The sequence below is a fragment of the Chlorocebus sabaeus genome, chromosome 12 (assembly GCF_047675955.1).
Source record: "Chlorocebus sabaeus isolate Y175 chromosome 12, mChlSab1.0.hap1, whole genome shotgun sequence".
Taxonomy (NCBI): domain Eukaryota; kingdom Metazoa; phylum Chordata; class Mammalia; order Primates; family Cercopithecidae; genus Chlorocebus; species Chlorocebus sabaeus.
Window position 1 is genome coordinate 71,101,091 of NC_132915.1, and position 20,487 is coordinate 71,121,577.

The 20,487-nt window shown below is 35.4% G+C and overlaps 1 protein-coding gene across 2 annotated transcripts in view; it reads left to right on the top strand.

Moving 5' to 3' along the window:
- Positions 1-20,487, top strand: part of PLPPR1 (phospholipid phosphatase related 1) — a 286,729-nt gene that overhangs the window by 140,941 nt on the left and 125,301 nt on the right. For both annotated transcript variants that reach the window (XM_007968568.3, XM_037982884.2), the window contains exon 2: positions 8,736-8,843. In XM_007968568.3, coding sequence (XP_007966759.3) covers positions 8,781-8,843 — 63 coding nt within the window. In that variant the 5' untranslated portion in view covers positions 8,736-8,780. The remainder of the gene's footprint in view (positions 1-8,735; positions 8,844-20,487) is intronic.

The following is a 20,487-nucleotide window of genomic DNA, read 5'->3' on the forward strand; positions in this document are numbered from 1 at the left end:
TATCTTCCCTCCCATGGTGTTAAGAGACAATATGTGGGGAGCCAGGGTTTCTACTCCAACAGGCAGTAATGAGGAACTCCTACCTGCTCCTCACTGGGGTGGTATCAGAGGAAATCTAATGTGAAGTTAGAAATTTTATGACCAATAACAATGCCACCTTCTTGCAGTATCTGTGGAGGCCACCTCGGGGCAGTAATGAGGTACCTCTGTCTCCACCAGGGTGGTATCAGTGGAGGCCTAGTGGGAGTGCTGAACTCCACCTTTGCTAAGCAATAACAAGGGGCCCCTCCCTAACCATGTATTATAGGAGGCCAAGTGGAGAACCTAGACTTCACCTTCACATGGCAGTTACAAAGTGACATTCCCTCTCCACACACTTGAACAGTGTCAGGGGAGTTACAATAAAGCACAAGATCAAAAGAAAATTTTGAGCCTTATAATATCCTAAAGTTTTGATAAAGAATCACTCTTCATACAAGAATCAAAAAGATCTCAAACTAATTATGAAAACGCAATCAAAAGACACTAATGACAGGATAACATAGATGTTAAAATTATCTGAAAAGGACGATAGAACAGCCATCATACAAATGCTTCAATGGAAAATTACAAATATCTTTGAAACAAGTGGAAAAAATAGTCTCAGCAAAGAAAGTAAGTTTTGATTATTGTAACTTTGTAGTATATTTTGAAATCAGGAAGTATGATGCCTCCAGCTTTGTTCTTTTGCTCAAGATTGCTTTGGTGATTTGGGGTCTTTTTTGGTTCCATAGGAATTTTAGGACTTTTTTTTTTTTTTCTGTGAAAAATGGCATTTGAATTTTGATAGGAATTGCATTAAATCTGTAGATTGCTTTGTGTGGTCTGGACATTTTAACAATACGAATTATTCCAATCCATGAACATGGGATGCGCTTTCTTTTTTGGTGTCTTCTTCAGTGTCTTTCATCAACATGTACTGTTTTCAGTATGGAGATATTTTACCTCTTTAAATTTATTCCTAAGTATTGTATTCTTTTCAGTGCTATTGGGGATTGGCTCATTTTCATAATTTCTTTTTCAGATAGTTTGTTGTTAGTGTATAGAAACAAAACTGATATATGTTTTGTATGGTGAGAGTTTTACTAAGGGTGTTTGTTATTTTTGTTTGTTGTGGTGAAAGGAATGAGAATATTCCACCATACTAAGTTTTGCTGAATCACTCTTCAAAATGGATTTTCCAAATAGCACTTCTTTCAGGTGTGTAGAAGAGCATTTGCTGCTCCATATGGCCAACTTTTGATGCTATCAGTTTTACCTTCCTCTAATGTCATGGATGTGAAACAGAAAACATTATTTTAGTTTTTATAACCTATGAATGAGGTTGTAAATATTTTCATGTTAGTCATCTGCATTTCTTCTTTAAATTGACTATACTTATTTTTCTATTAGGTTGTATAATTTATATAGTTTCTATTAAGTTGTTAGTCTTTTCTAATAATTCCCAATTTTAACTTAATTTCATTTTGACATTGATATGTATTTTTCACATTGTAAATTGCTTTTGAAAATCTGGATTGGTATAATAATAGTAAGGTAATCAATATCTGAATTAAATGATCTTTGAAATTAAAGTTTAACAAGGAAAGTCTGAGTAAAAATGGCTAACTAGTAAAATGTAAATATAAAACACATCATTAATGTGAATGGACCTGAGTGGTCAAAGACCGTGAAGATATTTTTATCCCATATGAGTGCTTACCAATGGGTGACCTCAGCAGAGGAGGATTTTAATGATCAAGTGGATAGAATGACTTATGACCTGTGGACACCACTCAGCCTCTTTCCCCAGCCACCCCTGTCATCGCCCAATGAGCCCATGAAAAAAGTGGCCATAGTGGAAGGGATAGAGGTTACACATGGGCTCAGCAACATGAACTTCCACTCACCAAGGTTGACCTGACTACTGCCACTGCTGAGTGCCCAATTTGCCAGCAACAGAGACCAACACTGAGCCCTAGATATGGCACCATTCCTTGGGGTGGCAGGTTGATTATATTTGACCTCTTCCATCACGGAAAGGGCAAAGGTTTGTCCTCACTGGAGTAGACACTAACTCCGGATATGGGTTTGCCTATCGGGCATGCAATGCTTCTGGCAAGACTCTACCATCTGTGAACTTATGGAATGCCTTATCCACCATCATGGTATTCCACACAGCATTGCCTGTGACCAAGGCACTCATTTTGCGGCTAGAGAAATGCAGCAGTGGCCTCATGCTCATGGAATTCACTGGTCATAGCATGTACCCTATCATCCTGAAGCAGGTAGATTGATAGAATGGTGGAGTGGCCTTTGGAAGTCACAATTACCATGCCAACTTGGTGACAATACTTTGCAGGACTGGGGCAGAGTTCTCCAAAAGGCCATGTATGCTCTGAATCAGTGTCCAATATATGATACTGTTTCTCCCATAGCCGGGATTCATGAGTCCAGGAATCAAGCAATGGAAGTGGAAGTGGCACCACTCACCATCACCCCTAGTGATCCACTAGCAAAATTTTTGCTTCCTGTTCCCGCGACATTATGTTCTGCTAGCCTAGAGGTCTTAGTTCCAGAGAGAAGAACACTGTCACCAGGGGACACAACAACGATACCATTAAACTGAAAGTTAAGAGTGCCACCTGGAAACTTTGGGCTTCTCCTACCTTTAAGTCAATGGGCTAAGAAAGGAGTTACAGTACTGGCTAGGTTAATAGACCTGGACTGTTGAGATGAAATCAGTCCTACTACTCTACAGCTTAGGTAAGGAAGAGTATGCATGGAATTCATTAGGAGATCCATTAGGGCATTGCTTAGCATTACCATGCCCTGTGATTAAGGTCATTGGGAAACTACAACAGCCCAATCCAGGCAGGACTACAAATGGCCCAGACCCTTCAGGAATGAAGGTTTGGGTCACACCACAAGGAAAAGAAAACACAACTGCTGAGTTGCTTGCTGAAGGCAAAGGGAATACAGAATGGGTAGTAGAAGAAGGTAATCACCAATACCAGCTATGATCGCTTGACCAGATGCAGGAATGAGAACTATAATTGTAATAAGTATTTCTTCCTCCTTTTGTTAAAAACATGTTGGTGCACGTATATACTTGTACTAAGAAAATATCTTCGTTTTATTTACTTTATCATGTGACATAAGATTTATTTACTTCATATCAGCATTTAAGTATTGTTAACTTTATGTATTTGGATTGGGGTTTAGTACATTTCTGGTTGTATGAAGGATAGTTGTATTACATTAGACATAACTATGACCTTATTACTGTCTTTATGTGAAGATTACACATAATCTCAGGAGATGTGTATGGGTTCTAGTTGACAAGGGGTAGACTTGTGATGGTTAATACTGAGTGTCAACTTGATTGGATTGAAGGATGCAAAGTATTAATCCTGAGTGTGTCTGTGAAGGCATTGCCAAAGGATATTAACATTTGAGTCAGTGGGCTGGGGAAGGCAAACCCACCTTAATCTGGATGGGGCACCATCTTATCAGCTGCCAGAGAATATAAAGCAGGCAGAAAAACTTGAAAAGGTTAGACTGGCCTAGTCTCCCAGCCTATGTCTTTCTCTCATGCTGGATGCTTGCTGCCCTCAAACATCAGACTCCAAGTTCTTCAGTTTTGGAATTCAGACTGGCTCTCCTTGCTCTTCAGCCTACAGATGGCCTAGTGTGGGACCATGTGATTGTGTGAGTTAATACTTAATAAACTCTCATGTGTGTGTACACACACACACACACACACACACATTCCATTCTGATTATGTCTCTCTAGAAAACCCTAATACAATTAAGAAATTAAAAGAAATGTCCATACTACCAAAAGAGGTCTTATAGATTCAATGAAATCCCTATCAAAATTCCAATGTAATTTTTCACAGAAATAAAAACAATTCTAAAATTTGTATGGAACTACAAAAGATCTCAAATAGCCAAAGGAATTGAGAAATAAAAAAGAATAAAACTGAATGCATTACACTACCTAACTTCAGAATCTGTAAGCTATAGTGAACAAAAACAACATGGTCCTGGCATTAAAAACAGACATTTTGACCAACAGAGCAGTATAGACAGCCCAGAAATAAGCCCATATATTTGTGGTCAATTGATTTTCAACAGAGGGGCCAAGAAAGCACTAGTGGAGAAAGAATAGTCTCTTCAATAAATGGTGTTGGGAAAACTGGATCTATACAAGCAGAAGAACAAAACTGGACTCTTATTTCACACCACAAACAAAAATTAACTCAAAGTGGATTGAGTACTTAAACATTGAGACATGAAACTGTAAAACTACTAGAAGAAAACAAGGGAAATGCTTCACAATATTGGACTGGACGAAGACGTTTTTAGATATGACCCCAAAAGCACAAGCACAAGCAAAATGTAAACAAATGGGATCAAAGAAAAAGGCTGTGCACAGCAAAGGAAACAGTAGGGTTAAGAGACAACCTATAGATCAGGAGAAAATACTTTCAAACGTACATCTGATGAGGGGCTAATATTTAAAATATATGAAGAACTCAAACAACTCAATAGCAATAAAACAAATAACCCAATCTAAACATGGTCAAAGAATCTTTGTAGACAATTCTCAAAAGGACATACAAATGGTTAAGAGATATATATTATATATATAATCTATATTAGACATATAATATATATAAAATATATAATTATAATTTAATATAGATTATAAGATATATAATCTATAAATTAAATATTTATAAATTTATATATTTATATATAATATATAATATGTATATTTATGCTCATCACTGATTATCAGGGAAATACAAGTTAAAACCACAATGAGGTATTACTTCATACCTGTTAGAATGGCTATTATAAAAAAGATGAAAGATAGTGTTGATGAGGGTGCGGAGAAAATAATGCTTGTGTGCTGTGGATGGGAATGTAAATTAATATATCCATTCTGGAAAACAGTATGGAGGCTCCTCAGAAAACTAAGGATAGAATTTATCATATTATCCAGTAATCCCTCTTCTGAGTATATATCCAAAGGAATTGAAATCAGTATGCCAAAAATATATATGCATTCTCATGTTTATTGCAGCATTATTCACAATAGCCAAGATACTAAAATTACCTGGGTGTCAATTACCAATGAACGGATAAAGAAAATATGGTGTGTGTATGTGTCTATATATGTATATACACACACATGTATACACACACCAAATTACTACTGGGTGCGTGTGTATATATACACTTACATACATACATAATGCACCAGATTTTCTTTATCCATTCATTGACAATTGACACCTAGGCAGTATGTAGTATAGTGTTACTATACTATTTGGTGAACATATATATGTAATATTGTAATGGAATACTATTTAGCCTTAAAAAAGGGGGAAAATAACATGGATGAACCTGGAGAGCATCATGCTAAATAAAATAAGCTAGGAACAGAAAGACAAATACCGTATGATTTCACTTACATGTGGAATCTAAAAAAATTGAAATCATAGAAATAGTGACTAGAATGATGGTTACCAGTGGCTGGAAGAGTGGGATGGATGGAAAAAGGGGAGATGTTGATAAAAGTTTCAGGTAGACAGGAGGCATAAGCTTTAATGATCTGTTGCACAGAATGGTAATTCTAATGATATATATTTCAAAATTCCTATAAAATTATATTTTAAATGTTTTGGTAGTAAGAAATAAGCATGTGAGGTGATGTATTTGTTAATTATGCTGATTTAATCATTTTATATTGTAAACATCAAGACACCACATTATACCTCATAAATATATATAACTATTTTCATCAATTTAAAGAAAAATGGGAGGCAGCTAATGGGAACAGGGCATTTGGGGTGAAAAAATATTTTGGAACTTGGTGGTGGTTGCATAATACTGTGAAGGTACTCAATGTCACTGAATTGTATTCTTTAAGATAGTTAACTTTGTGTTGTGTGAATTTCACCTCAATCAATGAAAAAGATGGAAAAAATAAAAGTATAAGCAAAAGACTGGAAGAAAATACTGAAAATATATATCTGGTAAAGATTTGTATATAGAATGTACAAAAAACCTTTACACCTTGAAAATAATAAGATGAACAACCCAACCATAAAAAGTATTTGAATAGACACTTCATAAAAGAAGATATAAAAATGGCTAATAAGCACATGGAAAGATGCTCAACATAATTTCTATTAGCAAAATGAAAATTAAAACCACAATGAGATATCATTTCACACCCACTAAAATGGTGATAATAAAAAAGATAAACAATTAAAATGTCAATGACAATGTGGAGAAATAGACTCTCATACATTGCTGGTGGGAATGTAAAATGGCATAACTACTTTGGAAAACATTTTAGTAGTGCTGTTAAAAAATTAAACATAATTTAACATATGACCCAGCAATTCTTTTAGGTGTCTAATATCAATGAGAAATGAAAATATAAATCCACACAAAGAATTGTACACAGATGTTATTAGCATGGTCTTCCATAATATTGGATACAACTAAATATTGGATATAGCCAAAAATTCAAAACAATCTAAATTTCTACCAGCTGGTAAAGGTGCGATAGCCATACAATGGAATATTATTCGGCAGTTAAAAGGAAAAAAAAATTACTGAATGTGCAACAACATGAATGAATCTCAAAAATATGCTAAGTGAAGGAATGCAGAAATAAAAGGTCATGTATTATATTATTCTATTCATTTAAAATATCCAGAAAAGGCAAATCTGTAGAGTCCAAAAGTGGATTACCTGCTTTGGGATATGGTGAAGGAGTTGATGGTGGGAATTAACAGTAAATAGACATCATAATTCTTTTAGGGGTGATTAAAAAGTTCTAAAACCATTTTATGGAAAAGTTGCACAATTTGATAAATTTATTTAAAATACTGAATTGTATACTTAAAATGAGTGAATTGGTATATATAAAATATACCTCACTATAGTTACTCCCCTCTCTTTATTTGTGTGTGCGTGTGTGTGTGTGGCCATATACATGTAAAAGGCTTGGTTGCATTTTGGACCAGAAGAATGAAAATAAAGGGGAATTTCATATCCTAAAGCTTGTCTTGTATTCTCCACTTTATTGTTATTCTTTATTAATTACATGGAGAAGCCATCTAAAACACTAGGTGTCTGATGCCTTTGCTTTTTCTGGTGCCTCTGCCTTCATGAACATGATTAATATTTAATTTTCTTTTCAGATATACAGCACTGTATTTGGCCGATGCTAACAGGAAAGTTCATTTATATCATAAATACTAAGTAAATTCTAAGATATTTGGGTTAAGGGCAAAATTAAAATGGTTATCCATTTTAAAATGATGGTTGTCCAATCAATTCAATGTGTTTTCTACATATAGATTCCTTTCTTATTGTAGAAAATATTAGTTCTTCCTAAATCCTAAAATAGAATGCTGAAATAAGGGATGTAGTATGAGTATTATTTTATAAAAGAAAATATTCAATTTTAATTGAAAAAAAATAAGTTGCCTAAAACTTAGTGTGATTGGTATGGATTTGTAAAGCACATAGTATTAAATTTGATGAGAGAAACTTTTAATTGACAAGGAGTCGATATCTCAAAAGGGAAGGATATGGATTTTAAAGTTTCATTCTGGAAAAGGGCAGAGGGAAACTTAGGAAGGATAGAAATGAAGACATTAACATTAATGTCTGACCTTTAAAAAAGTACAGGTGGCCATTCAAATATACTAGTACTTCCTATGTTACCTTTCATACCATAATCAAAATCTACAAGGACTGTTGGTAGGGATGACAGAGAAACAGAACAAATGAAAAATAATGACTTTAAGAGCAGATATCTGAAATGTGCAGTATTGCCTTGGCTAGAGAATAAAAAATGTACTGGGATTTTTTAAACTCTGGACTGGAAATTTCATTGAAGTTTAAAATCTTCATTGTGTTAAGAAGAATCAAAACTAACTGATCTCCTGATGCAATTATATTTTCAGTTCAAAGCAGGGAAGATATGTTCTAATAAAATATTTAATGCCAATCTGCTATTGCCCAGCTACTCCATTCTTATAAGCTAAGTGAATGTCTTATAAGTTAAATGCAATGTGTTATGCCTTTACTGTTTTATGTTTGGGTCACACACAGGGCTGAGGGAAACCAGTAAAACACATCAGTGGCATATTAACCCGAAGTTGTTCATGGCTGTATATTCAAGGGAGCAAGGACAAATAATGGTCAAGGAAGGAAGTCAGGGATTGGTGCCTCTGTACTAAATGTCAGCTTCAAAGGGAGAGACCAGAGCATAAGCAGACAGTTCTCTAGGTTGCAAATCGGGAGGATTAGGAACAAGAGAGATCCATGCAGGATGGATAGTAAAAAAATGTTTTATACCAAAAATTGTATTTCATGGCATTAGGACTGTCTACTGGGGTAAGACACTATGCAGTACTAGGCAATTAGAATTCTATTCACTAGCTATGTGCACAAGGGGCTCCTGGCCTGGTCATTTTTGGATGTAAAACTGTTCATGGCAACTATACATTATTTGCTTTTCATTGGAATGATTTTTAGTCTGAGTTGACTGTGTTGTAGATCACGGTTTTGCTTTTGTACACAGCCTGCTTATCTGGAAGGTAGCTTGATATTTTTATGTAAGTACCTAAGGGACTTCTCAATATATGGTTCTCATACTATGCAACCTATTTCTATTTCAGTCTGGACAGTTTTAGACGGTGCAGTCTTGCTATATGGTGTGAGAAATGGCTGTAGGAAGCAACACTCAACGAAGTTATTCCATCATCCCGTGTTTTATATTTGTTGAGGTATGTGTATTTTTTAACCTTTACGAACAAATTGAAATAAAAGTAACAGTTTTTATTCTGATAACTTAGATTATTTTATAAAATTATTTTATGATTGGTAATTCAATTTTTATAGCACAAATGTTGGTAAAGAATTAAACTATGCAAAATGTTTCTTAAATAGGAAGTCATAGAGTAAGAATGTTTTTAAACTTCACCTTTGGGTTACAAAAGTTGTGTTTTATTATATTTCTTCTATTGTCAACAATGATGTGAATGTTAACTATGAAAGAGAATGAAACATTTTAATTAAGTTGTTCATTAAAAAATCAATATCCTGTTTCAGGAAGTCAGTAATGCAGGTATTTTACAGATGATGATAGTTCATGGTCTTTTGCCTTGGAACCCAAATAAAGAAAAATAATCTTAGAATTTACTATCTCCTCTGGACATTCTCATTTAGTAGCATATTGGGAACTTGTGCAATGTGTGATTTCTTTTGTCCTGAATTTCTTTGTTGAGTTGCTCGGACTTTGTACCAGCAGTTTTTCCAGCATCTTTTTGGTTAAATTTCCTGAACTCCTTTTGTACTCCACCTCCCTTTCTAGGTTTGCTATAGAGGAGACCAAGACATGAATTTTTTAGGAAATTTGGAAAAAACTGCTTTCTAAGTTATCTCAAAATAAGATATTATTGTATCTGCCTTATCAAGAAAATAGGGCATCTAGTAGTGGATCGGTTTTTTTAGCCTAAAGATCAGACCTAAAATGAGACAGTGTAGAGAGCTGAAAAGTGTCTTGAACTTCCTGTCTGGGTAACTGTGGGATAGTCTCCACATCTCAGGGGTGAGCTGTAGCATATTCTTTTTTATGGCATCTTTTTGGCTGACTGTGGGAGAAATGTGTGTTGATCTACTTTATTATCCATATAAGAACAACGTTGGGTTAAACCACTACTTATATTAGCAAAAATGTACTTTCTGTAGATGTGTTGTTTATACAAATCCTGTGATTTAGACAAGAACTTTAATGTTCTCCAACTTGAAATAACTTTACCTGCCTATATAGTCAGATAATTTTGAGCATTCTGATTTTTGATCAAATATATGGGTGTTTGGCTGATCATTGAGTTTCACCTTATAGATATTGCTTGGTTCTTTTAGATGAACAAGTATTTCATAATGATGTATTTTCTGGTGATATTTGATAATCTGTTCGTGTTGCAGAATCAGGTAAAGATAGGAGAGAAGGTTGGAACAGAGATGTTAATATAAACGAAGGTACATATAGACTCAATTTAAGCTAAATCTCTGAAGGGGTAAACAAAGAACTCATCATTCAACCAAAAACACATATTCTTAATACATTGCATTTAACTTGCTATACAATGCCAAAATAACTCCATTCAGATAATAGTGATAATTATATATATTGTGAGTTCTGGTTACTGTTCTTCTTATTGACATTGTGGTGAAGGGAAAAAATCATTTTTCCTGTTGCTCATGTGAGATGGTTAGAAGGTATAATAATAGTACTTTTTTCAGTGTTTGCTTTCTCTTTTGTTATATGAAAAATAATTTTTAAGTAGGCTGGGGGAAGTTCGGGAATAAGTCATCATTCATCATCTTTATCCTCCCTGCAGCAATTCTATTTTATATTTTCTTAAAAATCAAGCAGGAAGCAACCCTCAAAGTGAGACGTTTAATTTATTGCTGGAAGCGATAGTCTCTGAAGATTTTCAGCTCTCTAATGTGTGAATGATGAGCTTGGCCGGTGGAGCAGCAACAAGGGAGATAAATTAGTCCTTTTGTAGTTTACCCTGACACAAACATAAATAGAAGTCTAAAAATCTGGGAGAGAAAAGATGTTTTTTTCTTTTTCTTGTTGTATTGTTGGTCTTATTTTGCATGGAAGTTTAGCATGTATCAGTGACCTCTCAGAAACAGGCAGGCAAAAGGGAAGGAAAACAGGACACAGAAGACCTCGAGGGGGAAGGAGGTGAATCTCAAAGTGGCTCTCATGATTCTCATGTATTTCATTCACAGATACTTATTGTTTACCTATATTATTCCAGATACTATAACAAGGATATCACAAAACTTGGTATAAAATGTCAACTTGACCAATGAATACCTTTTCGCTGTTTTTTAATTTTGAAATAATGTAATCACAGAAAGTAATTGACATCCCTACACCTACCATCAAGACAAAATCTTAAAGTTTTGTCATATTTGCTTCAAATGTTTTTGTCAAGGAAAATAAAATGTTACAGATATGGCCAAAATCCTATTGTCCTGAAGCCAGAAGTCATTATATGTTTGAAGTTTGGGGGTTCTTTTCCCTATATCTATCCCATGCATATTTTATATTTTCCTACATATGTATATATTCACTGATAATATTTTAGGAAAATTTTACATAAATGACACTATGCTGAACCTTTCTTTTGCTACTTGCCTTTTCATTCAACATTATGTTTCTGAGATTTATCCAGATTGGCTGGATAAAATGAATGGACTGCCATTCATTTTAATTGTTGCAATTTATCGTATTGTGCAAATATACCTACTGAGGGACAGTTTGTTTATGCGTTTGTTTGCTTAATATGCTTTTTCACTGTCATAAATGTTTCTGCAGAAAATATTCTTATTTTTGTCTCTGTGCATATATGCAAGAGCTCGCTTAGTATGACATAGCAGAATTGCTAGGGGATAATTATATTTGCCAGTTGTTTTCTGCTGCATTATAGAAGTAACCTTGATATTTGTATATCAGTTTCTTTGAAGAAATTTTAAAAACCTCTATTATTACTTTTATGAGTATGTCATATATTCTGTAGCTTTTTTTTCAATTACATCATCTGTAAGTGGCAGCACATTTATTTCTTCTTTTCCAATTGTCATGTTTTTACTTTCTTGCCTTGTCTTATTGCTTTGGTTAAGACCTCCTGTGCAGTGTTGGATAGAGGCAGTGGTAGAGAACATCTTTGCCTTGTTGCCAACTTTAAAGAAAATACTTCAAGTGTTTTACTATTGAATTATGAATAAATGTGGATTTTTACTTTTTTCTTGCTCCCTACCGTCATCTAATTTTGATTAATTTGTTTTAATCCCCCATTTACTTCCTTTATTGATTATAAATTATAGATATTTCTTAAAATTACTTTGAAATTTTAAATATACATACTTGACAACACAAACTGAAGTTCATCAATAGCTCCATGATTGTCTTAAACAAGCAATGACTGTTCTTTGACTACTTTGAGCTCTTATATGTCATCCTTCATTTTTATATTTTCCTTAAATTTTTCACCTTTTTTTCAGTTGGGCTTCTTTGAATTTACCTGTATTCATCAGTTTCTTTGCTTATTATTCCTCTCCTACTGTAATTTCCTCATGAAGTTTATCCTTTAGCAATGCTTTCAGCAAGAGTCTAGTACTGTTGATGAAGAGATTCAAACTCTAAAGAGATCTATTCTGAGCTAAATATGAGTGACCACACCCTGTGACACAGCCTGCAGGAGACCCTGAGAACATGTGCTCAAGATGGTCAGGGTGAAGCTTGGTTTCATACATTTTAGGGAGATATGAGACATCAATCAAAGACATGTAAGATATACATTGGTTTAGTCCAGAAAGTGGAACAGCTCGAAGGGGAGAGCTTCCAGGTTATATGTAGATTAAAAAAAAATTCTGATTGGCAATTGGTTGGGTCATTATCAATAGTAGAAAGGAATGTCTGGTTTGATAAGAGGTTATGGAGACCAAAATTTTATCATACAGATGAAGCCTCCAGGTAGCAGGCTCCAGAGAGAATAGATTGTAAATGTTTCTTATCAGACTTAAAGTGTGCGTAGATGGTAAATGCTGGTCAGTTTTTCCTGAATTCCAAAAGGGAGGAGGGTATAATGAGGCATGTCTGACCCTCCAACCTTGTCATGAGTTGGGGGGTTAAATCCCCACCCCCTTTTTTGTGCTCCGAACTTTCAGTATAATATGTCAAAGTGTGAATTTGTATTATCTAGGACTTATTGTGTATCTTGAATATTAAGTCATGTTTGTCACTAGCTCTGTAAAACTCTCAGCCATTGCTGCTTCAGATATTTTTTCTGCAACATCTATGTGTATCTTCTCATTCTTTCACTCCATCTCTTAGCCCATCTTGTTGCTGTTTATTTAATTTCCAGAAATTCTATGTGTGTTTTAAAAATTATTTTTATAGTGTCATTTTCTGTGCTTATGGTTTTGTTTCTTTTGTCTTTAATTATATTAAATGTAATTATATATTTTCAAATTGTCCTATTATCTGAAATTATTGGCACTGTGATCCTCCTGTTGGTTGTGTCTGCTGTCTTTAGCTCATGGTGGACTGTTTCCTTATATTTGTGGGTTTTGTTTAGCTCCAGTTTAGCAGAGCTTACTTCTTCTGTAAGGTTCATGTAGACCTTAGGTGTTGACAGTATCACTTTGGAGGGATTTTTCATCAATGTTTGTTTCCCTTGAGTTTAATTTCCATATTCAGCAACCAAACTTGCAAAGTCTCAAACGTATAGTCAAAGTTGATCTTTCCTTGTAGTCTTCCTATACCAGCAGGTGGATTATATAGAACGCTTTCAGTTTACCTGTGAATTGAAAGGGAAGGAGAGAGGGATAACCATTGTTTGTAGATATTTGCAGTGGAACGTTTTCATGCCATTTTTGTTTCATGAATACATTCATTCATTCATTCATTCATTCATTCCACAAACACTTATTCAGTAACTACATTTTTCCCCAAGGCATTATGTCTTTTGCCGTTTTGGATACTTGACATAGTAACTACGCCTCTGTAACTTGGATCTCACTAAGTTCTTCATAGAGCCTGGACTGTTGGGCCATGCTTAAAATGTGTGTGACAGATCCAGGGTGGGAATGAGACATATATAGGCTGCTCATAGTGGAATGCTGATGTGCATTCTCTTGGTGATTTTAATTGTATGAGCAGAGTTTTTGACTTGGGGATTCTTTTTATTTGTGGCAGTTGGTGAGGAGAACAGATGCCAACCAGCATCGACAATTCAACATTGGTGATGACTGAGGAGCCTGCCTGGGACTCACCCAGAAGGCTGAAATGGTGGTAGAGAAGCTGCCTTGACAGTATGGCGGGCAACATAAAAGGTCTTATGGGGATCCCAAGTCAGGAGCAGCATTGCTCCTGGTAATCCTTGAATTTCTTATAGACCAAAAGGAGAAGTTAAGATGCCACTGGAGAGAGAACAAAGTTTGTAGATTACGAGAGCACCTACAGGGAAAAGCTGAAAGGCAGAGGATTCACAGTGGGAGGAAAGCAGAATGTACCAAGAAGTATGTGTAATGGATATGGCAGGCAGTTCTGGAAACCAAATCCTTGAATGATAGACATTCAGAAAAATTTCTGTTTTGAACATCTCCCAGTCGCAACTGATCTTGAAATGTATCTTGTAGTCCTGGCCAAAGCCCTTAAAAATAGGATAGTGATTTTAAAGGCCAGCATATAAACTTTTCTATCGCTTATCAGACAGAATCACTAAAATTTGAAGATAGTCCACAATGATATTTCTGGCTGACAGGTCGTAGTTCTTTACTGCTCTGGTTCTACCAGAGCAAGCTGAAACAATGCTGAGCCAGACAAAAGCTAGAGGAGTCAGATGATGCAGGAAAAGGAGAAAATTGACAATCTTTAATGAACATGAGGACATTTATTTTCTCAACATTTTTTTCTCCTTAAACTCATAACATTACTTTTTGTTAGAATAAAGGTACTTAAACATACCCAAAAAATTAAAAATAGAGATAAAAATTCAAATAGTCTGTGATTTTAATTCTTAGTCCTTTTTCCCTTCCTTCTGCCTTCCCTTCTTCCTTCTCTCCCATTCCACTTCTGATACTCTTTCTCTCTTCCTGTTTTCTTCCTCTTTCCTTTTTTTCACTGTCATTTCAGCAACACTTCTCATGCTTGAGGTTCTTTTTGTAAAAAGGATTTCTCTGAGGAAAAACACATTATAATTGGTGAGTGAAACATCTGAAAAACAAGAATGTAAACTTCTTGAGGTCTCTCATGCTTTCTCACAGCTAATACCAGGCATATTTTCCAAAATGCTTAAGACTGAGATGTCCTGTTTGACAGATCTTCCCAGACATTGGTGGATTCCTCTCAAGACAATTTTACCGTTTTCTCTATGAAACCATTAACAACTCAGCCAAGTCTCTTTTAAATATATTTGTGCTAATAGCAACTCTAAGTGGAGCTTAGTTGCCATAGCAGACAATATTAAGTACCAGGAATTGGACAGAATGAATGAAATTGTTGTTTGATGTGTACAGGTCTGACAGTTTTATCATTTTGATGGTTGCTCATACTTGCAATTTTTATTGCCTATTTTTGACAACTCATTTTTCTCAGCTTGAACCTAGCAGGATATTGTTATAAATTGCAGATTGCAGATAAATAATATCATGAAGTTCAGCAAGAACTTGATGATTTCGAGTGTCTTTCTCTGGGGCTAGAACTTAAGGAATTCTACATCATCACTTTTGGACATCGAATGCCATTTCAATGTCTCTCTTGTTTTGTGTGTCTCAGGTTTTGAAAAGCGAATGTCTCTTGGCCTTGCTTCGGCCGTTTACTTGCAGGTACCCAAATTCAGCAGTGCTGACTGCCCTGTTCCTGAGACTTAGATTGCAACTCTTATATTTTTACATTTAAGTAACATCAAAAGCTTTTTCTCTAAAGAAGCAAAAGAGGCTTTTTAAAAACTCTACTGGATCTTATTAAGTATCATAATTTTATCCTTATATAGAATGAGTGAGAAGAGAAAATAATTTGATGTCAAAAGCGCAGGGTTTGAGTCCTGGCTCTGCCATTTATTGCTAGTATAAACTTGGGGAATTTCTTTGGACCCCAATTGCTTCATCTGTGAAATGGAAATAAAAATGACTTCCTTATGGGAACTTTTGGGGAAAGAAATGTGGCAGTGTACCTGAAAGTGCTTGCCAAGAGGTAGGTAATTAATAAATATTAACATGAAAATAATGAAAAACAGCTTCTACCCAATATAAAACAACGAAGATGAAAAGTAAACCAACCAAACACACACACACAACCTTGACACTAAGAGAGGTACTCTGTATAGTTTAATCCCTAAAAATGTGACATTGCTGGGCTTGAATATTTTTATAATATATATTAAGGTGGTTACTGAATAAGGTTTCAAACAAAGTAATAAAAATTTTTGAGAGTCTTTTAAATTGCAGTGACAAATATAAAGTACTTTTGCATGCATTTTCTTACTTAAACATCATTTGACTAGTGTTTGCAACATCAGAACAAGGACAATACCAATATTCAAGTATCTATTTTTCATGGTATTGAAATATCAGTGTTAAGTTCTGAAATGAGCTATGGTTTCCATCATCCTTTATCCCTGTCTTTAGATGCTCTTCCAATTGAGTGAGAGTTCCTCTGTTCTTCAGCATTGAGGCTCTCCAAGTACAGTATTTTGAGATAAAGTCCCCTGTTAAAATAAATTGTCACAAAGAAGAGAAGAGAATGTAGGACTAAGAAAATGGGTCTGGCACTGGAGGGCAAGGAATCAGGAAAGAAGGAAATACTGCTCTCAGAGAAATCAGGTGGTTAGATTCCAAGGGAAGGACTGGAGTTGAGCATGGAAATATCCCACCCCCGGTCTTTCTATAATTCCCCTACTATCCCCTTTTCCTATTTTCCTTAATAGTTCATCCTTCTCTCCCCACCCTGCCCTTTCAGAGATAATAAAGACCCAATCTGACTCTGGGTGGGTGGGGGGCGGGGGCGGGAATACAAATCTCATAAGTATAAGATACACAGCCTCACTAGTAATCTATAAAATGGTAATGATAATAACTGTAACATACAACGGAAGGATTTTGAACGAGAAGGGATAAGGTCAGAATGAAAGTGCCTTTGCTCTTGTCAATATTTTGATGAAATAGATAAATCTGCACATATCTTAAGATATATTATTCAGGTTTCAGATATTTTATAGCCCCAACTATTGGTGTTATATCATTAAATACACCATATTTGACATGTGTATGATATTTTAGTATAAAACTGGAGTACTAAAAAACAGTAGGATAATAATTGACCCTATGCAATAGAAATTCATCTTCACTTTTTAAATTTCAAATGTAAAGGTATACAGGAGATAATTGGTTTACTTAAGGCTACATTGCCAGTGGATGTTACAGTTGAGATTTAAATGTAACATAAATGCAACTCTTATATTCCTTCTACTACAAATATGTAGGCATAATTATTGGTCTCAGAGTCACATTCAGGAAGTCAGCTTTCTCCACTGGATGACAAAGATAGAGTAAGGAAGTCCTTTTTGATATGTTCAGACATACAGAAATGTTGCAATATGAACTTTCTACAATCTGCCCTCCTTTAAGAGCTTAAAGAATATTTTTATATTTTAATCCAGGTAAATCTCAACTATCTGGAACTCTTGATACAGGCTCATTTTGATGGATGGAGGTTTAGCTGATAGGAATCAGAAAACTCCTTTGATGTCTATAACTGTTGGGTAACATTCTTTTAAAAATGTATTTTGAGTGATTTCAAGCATATTCTATATAATAAAACATAATAATTACTCAAGTACTTACAACCCAGCTATATAAAATCTTAACATTTTGACATTCGGTTCAGATTTAAAATAAAATAATAAAAGCATAACTGATATAGTTGAAGCTCCCATGAACCCTTCCATACAGGATCTTGTCTTTCTCTTTGCCTCTCCAGTGATCATCACCAAACTGAATTTGATGCATGTAGTTTTCTAAGATTTGAACAATTTTCTAAAATGCATTTACTTTTACCTTAAAAAGTTCAAAATGCTGACTGGGCATGGTGGCTCACGCCTGTAATCCCAGCACTTTGGGAAGCCGAGGCGGGTGGATCACCTGAGGTCAGGAGTTTGAGAACAGTCTGACCAACATGGAGAAACCCCGTTTCTACTAAAAACACAAAAAATTAGCCGGGCATGGTGGTGCATGCCTGTAATCCTAGCTACTCGGGAGGCTGAGGCAGGAGAATCACTTGAACCTGGGAGGCAGAGGTTGCGGTGAGCCGAGATCAAGTGCCACTGCACTCCTGCCTGGGCAACAAGAGCGAAACTCCATCTCAAAAAAAAAAAAGGTTAAAATGCTGAGCACAATTACATGTAGTTTCAAAATAAGGTATTGAACACAGGTTGTGATTGTAGGCTATCACAGTTGTAGATGTTAGGAAATTGGACCAAATACATATATTGACCCAGGCTAAATATTCTAAATTGGCATTTTAAAAAATCTCTGCTAAAACTGACCTTAATCATTAGTATGTGATAGTTTTGCCATAATAACAGACTGTGCCTAACTCTCTGTGGCTTAACATTCTTCACAAGCTGATTTCTCACACTGTATGTTGGTGTGAGAGCTTGTTCATCACAATCACTCAGGGACCCATCCTGTTGGTATCTCCATCTCAACAAGCTTTCACAGTCACTTTGGTAAAGGGAAACAAACAAACATGGTGATTCACAACACAGGCTTTTATAGCTTCATATTTAATTGATACAGGTCAGTTCCACTCACATTTTGTTAGCCAAAGCAATGGAAATGTGGCCATGCCCCACTTCAAAGAGAGTAGGGAATTGCATTCTACAAATATATTGAAGGGAACGAGATTCTTTATAGCCTAAATGACTACCACAGTTCCCTCATGGTTTAATCTCTTCCTACTGAAAAGTAAGTCCCAAATCATCCAGATAATAAAAGGTTTTACTTAGACATATTCTAGTTCATAAAGGCATTTGCGTGTGCTTGCTGGGTTTTTTATTCATTAAATAATTTATATAGTAAGTGGTGCTGATAGCGTTCCCTGTCACTAAAGAGTTCAAGCAGAGACCAGTTTGCCAAGTGGTAGGAGGCTGAAGAGAAGATTCTAGCACTACATGAGTGACTGGACTAGAAGACCTTTAACATTTCCTTATGACTCTGAGTACCTGTCATTCCAAAGACGACAGTCCTAGTGACAACCATATATCCCGAAGTATCTGGCATCTCCCAGCTTCTACGCCAGCTTTCCTCAATCTGCCACCTGCTTTATGTTGTTTTCCAGACCACCTTGTCCTTATGCTGTATACCATGTGGTAACATCACATGTTCCCTGTAAATTTCCCTGAGAATTAGCATTACAGTACTTTCAACCAAGCATTCTTCATAATGTGGAATGAATATACCAATACTTTGATCTTCATAGAATTTTACATTGTTGCCTTACCTCATGGGGCATAGGCCCAGGCAACCATTCCAAGATAATGACAGACTCTGAAGTGAACATATATTTGTAAGAACTATAAAAGATAGAATCTTGTCTAATGCAGTGTATTATTTTGCATAGGTAGCTGGTAAATTCATTCTTTGCTTTGTGATGCATTTTTCTCTTGCTGAATTAATCCCTCTTTGAATATAATATCAACCAATCTAGACCATCGTTGACACATGTGGCTGGCCAAGGTATTAGAATTTCTCTTGAATCTTAATTCCAAAATTACATGAAGCATAATTTTTAAGCTAATGCAGTGCTATAATAATTTAAGACAACTGCCATTCTAATCTATCTCAGAGCCTATAAAAACAGACTTTATAGGAAGTCTACTTTTAAGAGGATGAAATATAAAATGGCAATCTTGAGAGAGTAGCTTGGCAATGTTTAGCAAAATTTTCAAGTCTTTGTATTCTTCTTAGGCCCCAAAAGAACACTCCTAATAATCTATCTTACCGAAATAATCATGAATATGATAGATTTTGCTGCAAGATAACATCACAAAATTGTCAATAATTATGAAAAATAAAATTCCCGATATTAAACTTCAGAGTATTGGTTTTAAAATTATTGTCCCTCTATATAGTGGAACACTATGCATTGATACAAAATTATATTGTTAAGGAATTAACCTCATGAGGAAATATTCAAATTAGATAGTTAAGTGAATGCGGGAGGGAATGGCTTCAAAGCAGTATGTAATCTGACTTTCTCCAGGCTTCACCAGTACATGAATATAGATGACAGTCATGGTATCAGTAAGAACTAAAACACCAGTATCTATTGCTCGGACCTGTTCACAGGGGATTCCAACAGCTCTACACAATTGCCCAGTTGAGCCTGAGATTTTCATCTGTGTTCATGAAGCAGTCTCTTGCCTTGTTACCCAAAGAACTAGCCACCTTTTTATCAACTTTGGTCACGCATGTCTGTTTCCTCAAGCAAAGAAACCATGTAAAGTTGCCTCACCCTGTCATTGCTAGCGTTACCTACAGGAGGGATGCTAATATTGACCCGCTAGTATTATACTTTCTCCACACAGAGGCGGGAAGAAGCTTTGCTCCCAAACTTGATGTCTCACTGCCACCTGAACATCAGTGGGGTGCTGTGTCTTAGGGACAAATATTTAAGGCAGACTTCCTTGTCTTTCCTACTATCATTTTTTCCTTTTACTTTCTCTATGCAGATTAATTCATAAAAATGGCTTTTGTGAACCATCAGACTCACTAACTTCTCAGATATGCCAGGTGTGTTAGTCATGGCAATAGATATTGCAGGCTTCAAGCCAGATAACCTCT